The sequence below is a fragment of the Pelmatolapia mariae genome, unplaced genomic scaffold (genome assembly GCF_036321145.2).
Source record: "Pelmatolapia mariae isolate MD_Pm_ZW unplaced genomic scaffold, Pm_UMD_F_2 NODE_ptg000835l+_length_28846_cov_1, whole genome shotgun sequence".
In the NCBI taxonomy this organism is placed as follows: Eukaryota; Metazoa; Chordata; class Actinopteri; order Cichliformes; family Cichlidae; genus Pelmatolapia; species Pelmatolapia mariae.
In genome coordinates, this window is record NW_027052512.1 from 1 (window position 1) to 11708 (window position 11708).

Below are 11708 nucleotides of genomic sequence, written 5' to 3' on the forward strand. Positions count from 1 at the left end.
CACGCGCGTGTGCTCCTATCCAGGGGCGGATAAGAAATTTTCTTAGGGTGGCATGGAAATCAAACGGGGTGGCAAAATCGCAGCCATTTCTTTACACATGTGCAGGCAGTGGTGGTTTTTGATATGGGCAACATGGGTGGTTGCCCAGGGCGGCATCGTGGTGGGGGTGGCATCATGGCATCGGCAAAAAAAAGTTGCTTGCACCCATGCTGCCGCGACATCATGCCAGCGCATTTTGGGGATTGCATGGGCACCAATCGGTTTTCTATTGCCCATTTGCGGGGAGTAAAGGCGCCCTCCGTTTGTGAGGTGCGCCTGCTGCTTGGAGAGGGGCAGGGCAGCGGGGGATTCTCTGGCTGGATGGAGCACAACTAATAACCAGCTGGCTAAATAAAACAAAATAAAAACAAATCAACAAACTAGGGTCGTCAACGTTAACGCCGTCATCATGAATAACATGATTAAAAATTTTAATGCAATGAATCCATTTGGAGCGCGGAATGACTCAAAATCCTTGAAATGTCTCTGTCAACACATTTCAGGCAGTTTGTCCAAAGTTTTTCAATCTTGCGCTCCAGATTCGCTGATTGCATTAAAATTTTTTAATCATGTTAATCGTGATTACGGCTTTAACGCGTTAACATCCTACAACAAACAGAAAAACTGAAAACATTATGATATAGACTTAAAATTTGCTCCGATGTGTTTTCTAAATTCTATCACACACATATACGTGAAAAGTGAGCGCGAGGGCCCTCAGTCAGCCTGCTTGCTGCTGCTGCTGTGCTGAAGTCTCACACACAACCTGTCAAAAAGTGAGGGGGCGGACTGCTTCCAAATAGTGCACATTTTATTCATAATATTGTCAATCCAAGCCCGTTATGTATTAAGTATTTTTCCTGGGTTGTGTGAAATCCCAGAAAAATAAACCTATACAAGGTGTAGGTCTATTAGTTTCTGTTGTGGGGTTGGGTGTTAGTACTGAAGTGCAAAATTACTGATGGAAGATGGACAAGACAAGGTCAAAGCCATCAGGTCCTCAGTTTATAAAAAAAGAGTAAAGAAGAGGAGAAATGAGCAAAAGATAAAGGTAAGCAGATGTGTCTTTGGATAAAGGCAGGTATTATGTATCCTGAAACAAGATAACATTCATTAGTAGGGATTGGGAAAACTTGTGTTTGTTAGCCACTTGGCTATGATAGTAAACAGTAGACAGACAGTTGACACTGATGTGACCTATTGAATGTTTTGGACTGTGTTCAGCATAATATTAATTAGCCATTAATTGGGAGAGGTGTATTGTTGATTTGTCTGCTATTGTCAGTGTATGAGTAATTATAATGGCTGTTTGTTGACCATTTGCATACTCTTGCAGAGGGAGTGTTTGCCCAGGGCACCAAACAGGCCACGAACGCCCCTGTGTGCAGGTGTTACATGCTGTAATATGTGTTATATATGGTTATAATACGTCAAATGCTCTAAGTATACACGTTTCATATAAACATAGTCTGTGACTTTCTTTAGCCCATACTTCAGTTACATAAAAAATTGAATTTTGATTTTATGCACTGTATAGCATATATAATAAATAAGCATAAGTATAAAATCCAGAAGCTACACAAAATGAGGTTAGAAATACAAGTTTAACTTTTCACACTCTTTTTATTAATTAATCAAATTCTTATATGCTTTAATTTATACAAGATGTCAAAAATCTCCAAAAATCTTTTTTTTTTTTTTTTTACCAAAAATTTACTGGGTTAACCCTCTGGGGTCCAGGGCATAATTGGTCATTTTTGATTATTTTTGATTTTACCTCTATATTTCAACTGTTTATCTTGCCTTGTTTGGTATCATGCTTTTCAGCACAATCTCACATGTCTAAATTTATTTTTTCATTTTAACATACTGTATTAACACAACTGATTTAAAATGACACAAACAGTAAAGTTTGCAAAAAAAAATACCCCAAAATGCAGCCAATGCCTGAGCCATTTTTTGTACAAAAGTTTAAAACTACTACTTAAACTAAAATTAAAGAACAATAGAGTATCACAATAAGATGTGACAAATTATTTGTGCTACTCTAAAAAAATGCTTTGTTTCCAGCACAAGACAGAGGAGCACATCCACCTGGAGACACTCTTTACATTGCAGTCAGCCTTTGGTGGCCTTTTGACAGCATCTGTCGCATTCACTAGTGCCCTCATTGTTTTGACACACAAAGCAAAACTACACGCCAAACATGCCAAATGTCACAAATCTCTCACATCTCAAAGCTCGCTATGGATATTACTGTCTCCCACTCACTCTCTCTTGCCACTGTTAGTCCCAAAACCTTTCCCTGTTCCTAATCACCCAAATGCTGATTGGTCAACATGGTGCATTGGTGCACAACAGGAAAGGGGTTGCATTTTTTTCTTGTTTTTTGTGTTTTGCTTGCAAACAGATAATGCTTGCAAGTGGTGTTCTTAGAAATCACAGTTTTTACCATTTCTTCCTGCACTAAATGTGACAATAGTATTCAGTAAAAAGCATCACATGTAATGACTCTGGTTTTCCGTGGCCTATCAACACATATAGTTTGAAGTCCATTCAATTTCAACACAAGTTGAAATGGAGACTCAGCGTGGCTGCGTCTTGTTGCTCTGTCATCTTTAATCAGTCATGTGATTTGGACACGCCTGCACATCCATCGACCTGAGAGGGTTAATAAAACTCACCTTCATTCTTAATTGGTGGGGAGGGGATAATACTATGCAATATATTCAGTTTTATAATGTATATTCAATGTTAATTGTAGCTAGGCTCAAAGTGGTAATGCTATTTTATTTTAATAAACAACATTGTTATTGCAAGAGATTATTTAAGGGTGGCAAATTCCACCCCATGCCACCACAGTAGGTCTGCCCCTGCTCCCGTCAAATAACTGCGCAAACCACAATGTCAAAAAACATGCAGTGATTTATTGAAATGTGCAAAAAGTGTTTGGGATCATTGTCATGTTGAAAAATTAAGTTGTTGCCAGTCAGATGCTTTCCAGATGTTATTGCATGGTGAATCAAAATCTGAAGGTACTTTTCTGCATTCATAACTCCATCAGTTTTGTCAAAGATAACGAACACTGGCCGAAATACACCTCTAAACCATAGAAGAGCCTCCATAGTTTTAGAGATGGCTGTAGACACTCACTGTTGAACCTCTCTCTCTGACCTCCTCTGTACATACTGATTTGAACCAAAAGTTTCATATTTGGATTCATCACTCATTCAGACCTGTTGCCACCAAGTTTCAGTCCAGTTCTTGTATAATGTGACATAGCTCATCCCGTTTTCCCTGTATCCCTTACTAAAGAATGGCTACTTGACAGCCATCCTTCTAATGAAATCATTTCTGATGAGGCTTCAGTGAACAGTATGTATATAGGACTAGATGCATCTCTCAAGTCCGGTGTCAGATCAGGTAGATAGTTTGTTAAGCTTCCCACTTCTTTTGTCTTCCACTTGTCTGGTTTCCTTAGATTTTTAAGGACACCATCCCAAGATATGCTTTTTTGGGAATAACTCTATCAAACTGTGTTAACTTTGGCTAAACACACAATTTAAAATTAGTTCTCTGGTAAGTTCTCTGCTATTTGTAGACACAACGCTGGTTGAGTTAGGTGCATTTTTTTTATGCTTGAATGATTCATATTTTTGTTTCTTAACTACCTTAACAAACATCTTGCTTCCTCAGAAAATGTCCAGATTCAAGTCATGGACTGAAAATGAATGAAAAAGCAGCCAATGTACAAAGAAAAACTCCAGTTAGCCTGGAGAACTACTGTTCAACAATGTTTTAAAACTTAATAAGAAGTTTACAGGTCTGGCTTCTTTGAAGAAAAACATAAATAAATGAGGGGTGACTCCATACTTTTTCCCCAGTACTAAATATTTTACATTTTAACCAGAAAAACAAAAATGAATAAACTGCTTTTTTAGTCTTTATTAAAAGGAAAGCAAGAAGGTGGGGTGACACACAAGAAATTATCCATGCAGCATTTTAGCATATAGAGTCACCTTGTTTAAATGTTAAAATTAAAATGGCTTCATAGGACTCATATAATGCATTCACTAACTAATGAGAAATAACTAAACTCATGAAGTATGCTTTAAAATGTAAAACTAGCAGCTCCCTTTTCTCACTGTTTTTGTATTCCAATTAGTTATTAGACGTTCTAAGTAATTTCCGCTTCCTTTAGTCACGCAGCTAAATCTGGGGCAAAAAAGTGAAGCAGTGAAACAACTGCAGTTTATTAAATGACCACTTGAGGTTGTTTCCAAATGTCAGTCAATGCCCATATACTTATTTATAAAATAAACATCATGTTGTTTTCAACATTCTAATGCAGCTGTTTTTAGAGGCAGACAAAATGTTATGGTTTTATGGTGGCTTTGTCCATCTTTTATGTACAGTCTCTGGTTTTAGCCTGTTAATGTGACCAGGCATATCGAATACAGAAAAAAGTATTTTGTTGTCTGCTATTGCCTACTTTAAATCTTAAGAGAATTATGCTATATTTCACCTAATACTCCTCGATGGTATATAGATTTGCTATAGCGTAAAACATTAATTACTATACATAATATAAACAAACAAAACAAAACAAAACAAACTTATTTAATTCCATAACAGCTTCTTGTTTTGGGGACTCGTATTCACGATGAACTGCACCGGAAGAACTACATTACCCACAGCAAGACGCCTTCCTCTAAAGCACACATGCGCAGTCGGTCGTTCTACTCTGGACAGCTGTAGGAGAAAATGGCAGCATTCATGCTAGGACAGCAGGTATGACATTCAGTGATCTCTTTTAAATTTTAACCTTTATAATAGGGCTCATTTTTGTTTTCATATCTTCCAAAACTTGTTTAGTGAGTTTTATTAATTCTGGTGAGCAGAAATGAGCGCTGAACTTTCAAAAAGAATTCACACGAGGCATTGCACTTGAATGACTGCTAACGTGTTAGCCAACCAGCTAACTGAGTTAAACGTAAACGGTGCAAAGCGGGCCAATAATTCATCAGCTCAGGTTTTGATACAAATGTTATTTTGCAGGCACGCCAGTTCAGCACGTCTGTGATCAGACCTGCAGCCAAACTGGTTAAGGTGAGTGACGTGCAGTACAATAACCTTCTTCACTAATTTGTGACAGGGTTAATATGGGTGTTAAAGTAGCTTATCCCTGTAAATGTCCTTGTAGCCTCCCATCCAGGTGTATGGAGTGGAGGGCCGTTATGCCACTGCTCTGTTCTCAGCTGCCAGTAAGCAGAACAAACTGGACCAAGTGGAGCAGGAGCTGGGAAAAGTGTCTGTAAGTCAACAAAAAAGGAAACAATTTTTCATGTTGCTGCCACTGAATGATGAAAATGATGCTTTACTTAGTATTCGATCACACGGTTGTGTGCATATTACTGTGATTTATTTAAATGGCATCACAGGATGTTTAAATATATTGTTTTTTAATTAATAATGAGATTAGTGACCTGATTGTTAAATATTGATAATCCAAGCAGTTTCAGTCCCATCTACCTTTCGTCTAGTACTTACTTCCTTTTTTTTTTTTGCTGTTGTCTGCCACATTATTTTTCAGGCCCTGATCAAGGACCCTAAAATCAACAGTGTTGTAATGAATCCTCATGTGAAGCGCAGCCTCAAGCAGAAGACTTTCAACGATGCCCTTACAAAGGCCAAGGTTTCACCCATCACCGTCAACCTCATCAGTGAGTGATCACAGACCCGTGTTACTGCTGTGACCCCTGTGTCATTAATCGTGTGTATGTGGTGTGGTCCACCAGCACGTTCCAGATATGATGTTACCAAGGTCGCAAAGTAAGGAACATGCTGTTGCAAGTAGTTGTGTGATGGTTGCAGCACTTATACATGCAGGTCCTTGAGATGTCACATGCTTCATTATTCTTAATGCCCAATTGGGCATATTTGGTTTGAATATTGTTTAGGAACCTCTTTCTGATCAAAACATAAAGAAAGCCATCTTGTTAAGCTTAGTATCGGTCTGAAGCCTAAATGGTCTTTTCTTTGCATAGCTCTTTTCGACCCTATTTGAACACTCTAACAAGGCTTCCTTACTACAATCCTCATTCATACATTAATTCAGTTGCATAAGGGAGGCAATCCTGCATAAAATCTTTGGCAAATGAAATCTTGCAGCTCTGCTGTTGCAACTCCCTTGGAGAAATAACAGAGCAGCTGGAAGTATGTTCATTATAAGAAAATAACATGTATATGAAAATACTTTGACACACCAGCCATAAGGTTTGGACCACATTCACAAGCTGTGTTTTATGGGGTCTACGGACCAGCTGCTCTTGAACATTCCTAGATCCAGGCTTAAAAGAGAAGAGGCAGCAGAACCTTTTCAGCTGCGGCTCTTAATCTGTGAAACAATCTACCTTTTCACATAAGACCTGCCCAGACGCTCCGTCATTTTAAAACGCTGATGAAAAAGAAACTGGTTATTCTCACTGGTTTACAGTCTAAGTTGAGCAGGTTTTCCCAGGTTTTTTATTGTGCAGATTTTATTCTGTATTCCTATTTACTTATATGACAGTTTGATTATTTTTTTCCTCCTTTAATCGAGGTTTATGGTTGTATTTTGGTGTATGTTTGTTGTTGATTTTGTGACTCTTATGTCTATACTGCATAGCCTGTACGGCACCTTTTCAACTGAGGCTACGTCCACACTAATGCGTTTTCGTTTGAAAACGCTTCGTTTTCTCTCCGTTTTGGCCTCCCGTCCACACTGGGACAGCGCGTTCCCCAAGGAAAAACGCAGCGTTTTGAAAACGCATACATTTCAAAACGGAGCTGTCCCATCGCAGTGTGGACATTCGAAAACGCAGACTTTCTAAAACGATGACGCATTTTAGTCATGTGATGCAGTCATGTGACCAATTAAACAAAGATAGCGGAGGGCATTATACAGCAGTTGTTTTGATTGCTCTCAATTTTGACAGCCCTAAAAAAGATTAATATCAGTTTGTGCGTGCTCCAGATAGCTTTTCTTCAAATTCTTTAATTCTCACTCGCTTTTGCGCATGCGCAGGACTGGAATGTAAGCATTTTCGACCGTTTCAACGTGGACACACAACTCTGTGAAAACGACTGAAAACGCTAGTGTGGATGCGGAGCGTTTTTAGACGAAAATGCCGTTTTCAAATCTATCCGGGCTAGTGTGGACTTAGCCTGAGTTGTGTTAATGTGCTATAGATGTAAACTTTGATTTGATTAAGGGTAAATAAAGTGTTACTAGGAAGAACTGGGCAAAATCACACACTGTTTACTTTAAACTGATGTAATACAAAAGCTACACTTTGCTCTAAGCAGATAGAAAAGTGGAGAATCTTGCTCAAACATGTATTGTCTTTTTTTTCTCCCTCTTTAGATGTTTTGGCTGACAATGGTCGTCTTACTTTAACTGGGGATGTTATTAACGCTTTCAGCAAGATGATGAGTGCACACCGTGGAGAGGTGATCTGCTCCGTCACTACTGCGCAGGTATAAAATGGGTGTATATGCAAGATATGTTCCTACATTATTTTTTTCAGATACTGAAAACAGGTCACATCACTTACACAATATTTGCTGCTATATATATCATTCATTTTATCAATTGCAGTATTATTGATTTAGACATATTGTACCTTCATAATGAATGTTTATCCATTGCAGTCTTTGGATGAAGCTAATCTCTCCGAGCTGAAAGTAGCTCTTAAAGGCTTTCTTCAGAAGGGTGAGACTATCAAGCTGGAAACAAAGGTACAACTCGAATGCACAGTCCCAAAAATCTGCACGTAACCATCTTCCTGATGCATTTTATCTTCAGGGGAAAACTCTTTTTGTGCGCTAGTCAATTCTAAGATGTGGAGTTATTTTGCTTGCATAACATGTCTTATCTCAGACTGGTGAGATAACGTTTAAGCGCACATTTTGGTGTTTACTACACTGTCTGTTTGACACTCATGAAAATGAGTGCAAATCTAACAATTTGTATAATTTACATAGTGAAGCAAATATTTTCTGGAAACTTGCATTAAAAAATACGAATTTAAAAATGTACATAATCAACTAGAGGAGTTTGTATTATGATTGGCTGTAAGATGAACATTTAAATAGTGAATTCCAGGAAATGGAAAAACATCTTACATCTTTTTTTTTTCTTTTTTTCCCCCCCGCAAGGCTCTGAGCAATCATTTACATAAAATTAAAGCTTTATCAATAGTTTTTTTTTTTTAATCTGTTCTCAAGGTAATTGCTAATAATTATGTTCATATCTTTCAGAGCCTAAATTATAGAACATTATATTTTTTTCTGGCTGTTGACAAGTTAAAATGTTTATAGATTAAAAACCGATGTCCATTGTGTCCTCTGCAAAAGCCTTTAACTGTATATCAAAGAGATTTTAAATGCGGCTCAATCCACTATTTAAAAAAAAAAAAAAAAAAAAAGGAAACTTGTGAAACAAGAAATGATTGTTTTATGTTAATTTAAGGGGAAGTCTCGTGTTCATATGTGTTGGCTAACAATCGACCTGTCTCTTCACAGTCGGATCCTTCCATCCTGGGGGGCATGATCGTCAGCATTGGAGACAAGTATGTGGACATGTCCACCAAAACAAAGATCCAGAAGCTGACCAAGCTCATCAGGGAAACTTAAGTCCTGTGGACTTAATTTTGCAAAGATGACCATTGGCGAAGGGGAAACTTTGAAAATTGTAGATTGTGACCTGTTCCAGCACTGTTGTTGCCCTATAAATCCAGTGTTTGTGCTTAAAATGTTAATAAAAACTAAAAAAAATTGATCGCTGATGTTTGTTGTCTTTGTAAAGCACATATACACAGCTTCCATTATACTGACCAGTGATCTCATGGCCAGATTAGTTGATACATTCTCATTACTACATTTTAATAAATGTACAGTTGGTTCAATACAGTGTAGCAGTTACATAGTTACTGCTGTGCTGTTGATACAATTTTGGTTCCATGGCTACCACAGTTCCATGCTTCACTACTAGATACATTGTTGATACTTTTCCGATTCTACAGAAACCCATTGCGTCACACGGATCAGTGCCTACGTTTCCTGAACGCTTTTATTGCGCATGCGCAGTTGTCTGCTGGTTTAATTTTTTTTTTTTTTTTCATTTTTTTTTCTGGGTGAAAATGGCTGCCACTCTCATCCAAACCTCTGCGTAGAGGATTAACTGAGCGTTGAAATATGCAGCAGACCCGCTTCGAGACAACACTCGCAGACGCCAGGGCGTAGTTTGTGCAGCGCCTTCACAAAGATGTTGTGGCCGTCAGGGAGAGGAAGTGTAGACGAGTCGAAATTAACCCTTTCCATCCCAACGTCCACCAACAAATGAGGTACGAACTGTTCATCTTTCGCTCTTTGAGTAGTTCGGCGATCTACGGCAGTAATCATTTAAATTTATTGTTATGCATGCCGTGCATTTTTGCAAACTATAACTCTGAACATGTTTATTTCGGACATCACTTATCTTTGTTTGTTTTGTGTTGCAGTGCTAAAAAGGCCTGTTTGGGCCACTAGGAGTCAGCTACTAAAAACTGGATTGTTTGTCAGGAAAACACGTGGCTTTTCTAGCTCATTTATTTCTATGTACCCCAACAGAAAATGATGCACCAAGTGACCACCAGCAGCAGTGACTATTGCATGAGTGCACTAACAGAGGACTGTCATCCAGGCAGCCACTTTGATTTATGTAGTACACAGTCCAACAAATTCTACCCCTCTCCGACAAACCCTGGTTTGCAGCTGTCCCTCGCCGGCCTTGCCCCTTTGCCACAGGGCATGCACAAAGCCATGGCGTGCCAGTTACAAGACACCCAGAATGACTTCCAGCCACAGGCGGTGAGAATCAGAGCCAGTGAAGCTCTAGGGCCTGAGGGCTCTAAGAAAAAGAAGGGCACAGCAAAGTCAGGGCGGAGAGGGAGGCCATCGGGGACCACAAAGTCAGCTGGGTACCGTACAAGTACTGGGCGTCCACTTGGGACAACTAGAGCAGCCGGTTTCAAGACAAGCCCAGGTAGGCCCCTTGGAACCACCAAAGCTGCAGGATATAAGGTGAGCCCTGGGAGACCGCCCGGCAGCATCAAGAGCCTTACTCGCCTCAAGAAGCTAGAATTCGGATGCGACGGCACCAGGAAGCTGGACTTTAGCAACTGCAGTGCTCCCAAGAAGCTGGACTTCACTAGCTGTGATGTTTCATCTTTTCCATACACCATGATGGAGAAAAGAGACCTCTGTGAGCCCGGTAGCAATAAAGTGGATGAAACCACAGAGATAAATTCTGCAGCTGCTTCCCCGGTGTTTGAAAAACATTTGGTTGCATGAACAAGAGGACTAGAAGGAATTGTGGCATTTCATGTATGCTGGGAGAAAAAGTTGTTTGTTTTTTCATCTACAGTGGTTCTAAGTTTTCATTGTACAGTGTTTGGCATTCTCATCATCCTCTCCTAATAAACAGCTGAATCACAAATATGTTGCTCCAGTGTGGCAGAGGTGCATGCACATGAAATAACACCAGTCAGTATAGTTAGTGGTTCAGACCTCAGTAACCCTGATGTATTTGGTTCCTCTGAATTGTGACATGTTCTCTTACTCTGTTCTAAGACATGAATATGTTTGTTTGTGTGACATTTTCTACATGCATAAACATTTTAGAACAAAAAAAAATTAATGAAACCAAATCTTTCCCAAGCATAAATATGTAACCGTGTAGTCGTCCTTTGTGTTTTGTCCGCTTGTCTAATATGTGGTTTATTTTGTGATACAATTCAGCATCTTATGGAGAGCAGGAGCCCTGCGGTACATTTTTATTGACTCAAACTGGTAAAGCTTAAAGCATAATACCCCCTTTGTTTCTGCACTTTGTAAATATAGTTTGCATCATGTATTGTAACAGCCTGTTTCCATATCCACAGTCACTTGATAAGCACTTCCACTTGTGCATGTATGTTAGACTGATCAGTAGAGGGGGAAACGACTAATGCTTTGTGGCATATGTAATAATAATGATTTCCTGTATGTGAAACCAAAATAAAAGAAAGAAATTGTCTTTTTCACAGTTTCCTGTCACTTGTAATTCTTGCTCTGGACACAAGGGGGCTTGAGTCCTGTGACATGGCAGTCACTTTATCATAATACTTTTATTTACACCTTGTTAGACTAAATTAAGGCGTACCGACGTTTATGATCTTACTTTTTGGGCGTGTTCTTACCAGGTACGTGACAGAAGAAGAGGTTAAAAAAAACTATAGGTCATGTTTTTTTTGGGTGAAGCCGCCATGATGTGAGGTGCGTCTTCAATCTTTGTGTTCTGTACATGATAATTCACCAAAATATAGAAGTGCACCGCCTTTGGAGACATAAACAAACCACAGTGTATGATATTAAACATTTTAAAAGCCGGCCTCTGCTGGCAAATCGGCATGTAACTGCACGCTCTTTGATCTGAGGACTGGCCCACTGCAGCGAGCCTTTTGTGCTTCTCTGTTTGAGTTTGCGCGTTTGTGGATCTGCTTCAGTTAGAGCAACAAGACACGCAACAAACCATCAAAGTTACGTGCCGGCGGGCTGAAAACGGCCGCCGACAGTTTTTTTTAATCGCAGGAAATCAAAAAAGAAAG

At 39.2% G+C, this 11708-nt stretch overlaps 2 protein-coding genes across 3 annotated transcripts; both read left to right on the plus strand.

Moving 5' to 3' along the window:
• Positions 1–4752: 4752 nt before the first annotated feature.
• LOC134623692 (ATP synthase subunit O, mitochondrial-like) lies at positions 4753–8860 on the plus strand. The gene is made up of 7 exons (XM_063468719.1): positions 4753–4830; positions 5098–5148; positions 5243–5353; positions 5633–5762; positions 7445–7557; positions 7732–7818; positions 8605–8860. The coding sequence occupies exons 1-7, from the start codon at positions 4804–4806 to the stop codon at positions 8713–8715; spliced, it is 630 nt and encodes a 209-aa protein (XP_063324789.1). The 5' UTR covers positions 4753–4803; the 3' UTR covers positions 8716–8860.
• Positions 8861–9210: 350 nt separating this feature from the next.
• On the plus strand, positions 9211–11126 carry LOC134623691 (UPF0461 protein C5orf24 homolog). 2 transcript variants are annotated; one of them, XM_063468718.1, is made up of 2 exons: positions 9211–9425; positions 9582–11126. In XM_063468718.1, exon 2 carries the CDS (start codon positions 9694–9696, stop codon positions 10411–10413), a length of 720 nt encoding a protein of 239 aa, XP_063324788.1. In that variant the 5' UTR covers positions 9211–9425; positions 9582–9693; the 3' UTR covers positions 10414–11126. The 2 variants fall into 2 exon arrangements, with proteins under 2 accessions (XP_063324788.1, XP_063324787.1); XM_063468717.1 differs by having other exon boundaries at positions 9691–11126.
• The last annotated feature ends 582 nt before the right edge of the window (positions 11127–11708 follow it).

What these genes read in the sequence shown, in the direction of transcription:
- LOC134623692 (XM_063468719.1), top strand. Translation starts at nt 4,804, where the DNA reads ATGGCAGCATTCATGCTAGGACAGCAG. An exon ending in CTGCAGCCAAACTGGTTAAG is followed by an intron (nt 5,149 to 5,242) that starts GTGAGTGACGTG and finishes ATGTCCTTGTAG; the next exon opens with CCTCCCATCCAGGTGTATGG. An exon ending in CTATCAAGCTGGAAACAAAG is followed by an intron (nt 7,819 to 8,604) that starts GTACAACTCGAA and finishes GTCTCTTCACAG; the next exon opens with TCGGATCCTTCCATCCTGGG.
- LOC134623691 (XM_063468718.1), top strand. Translation starts at nt 9,694, where the DNA reads ATGATGCACCAAGTGACCACCAGCAGCAGTGACTATTGCATGAGTGCA.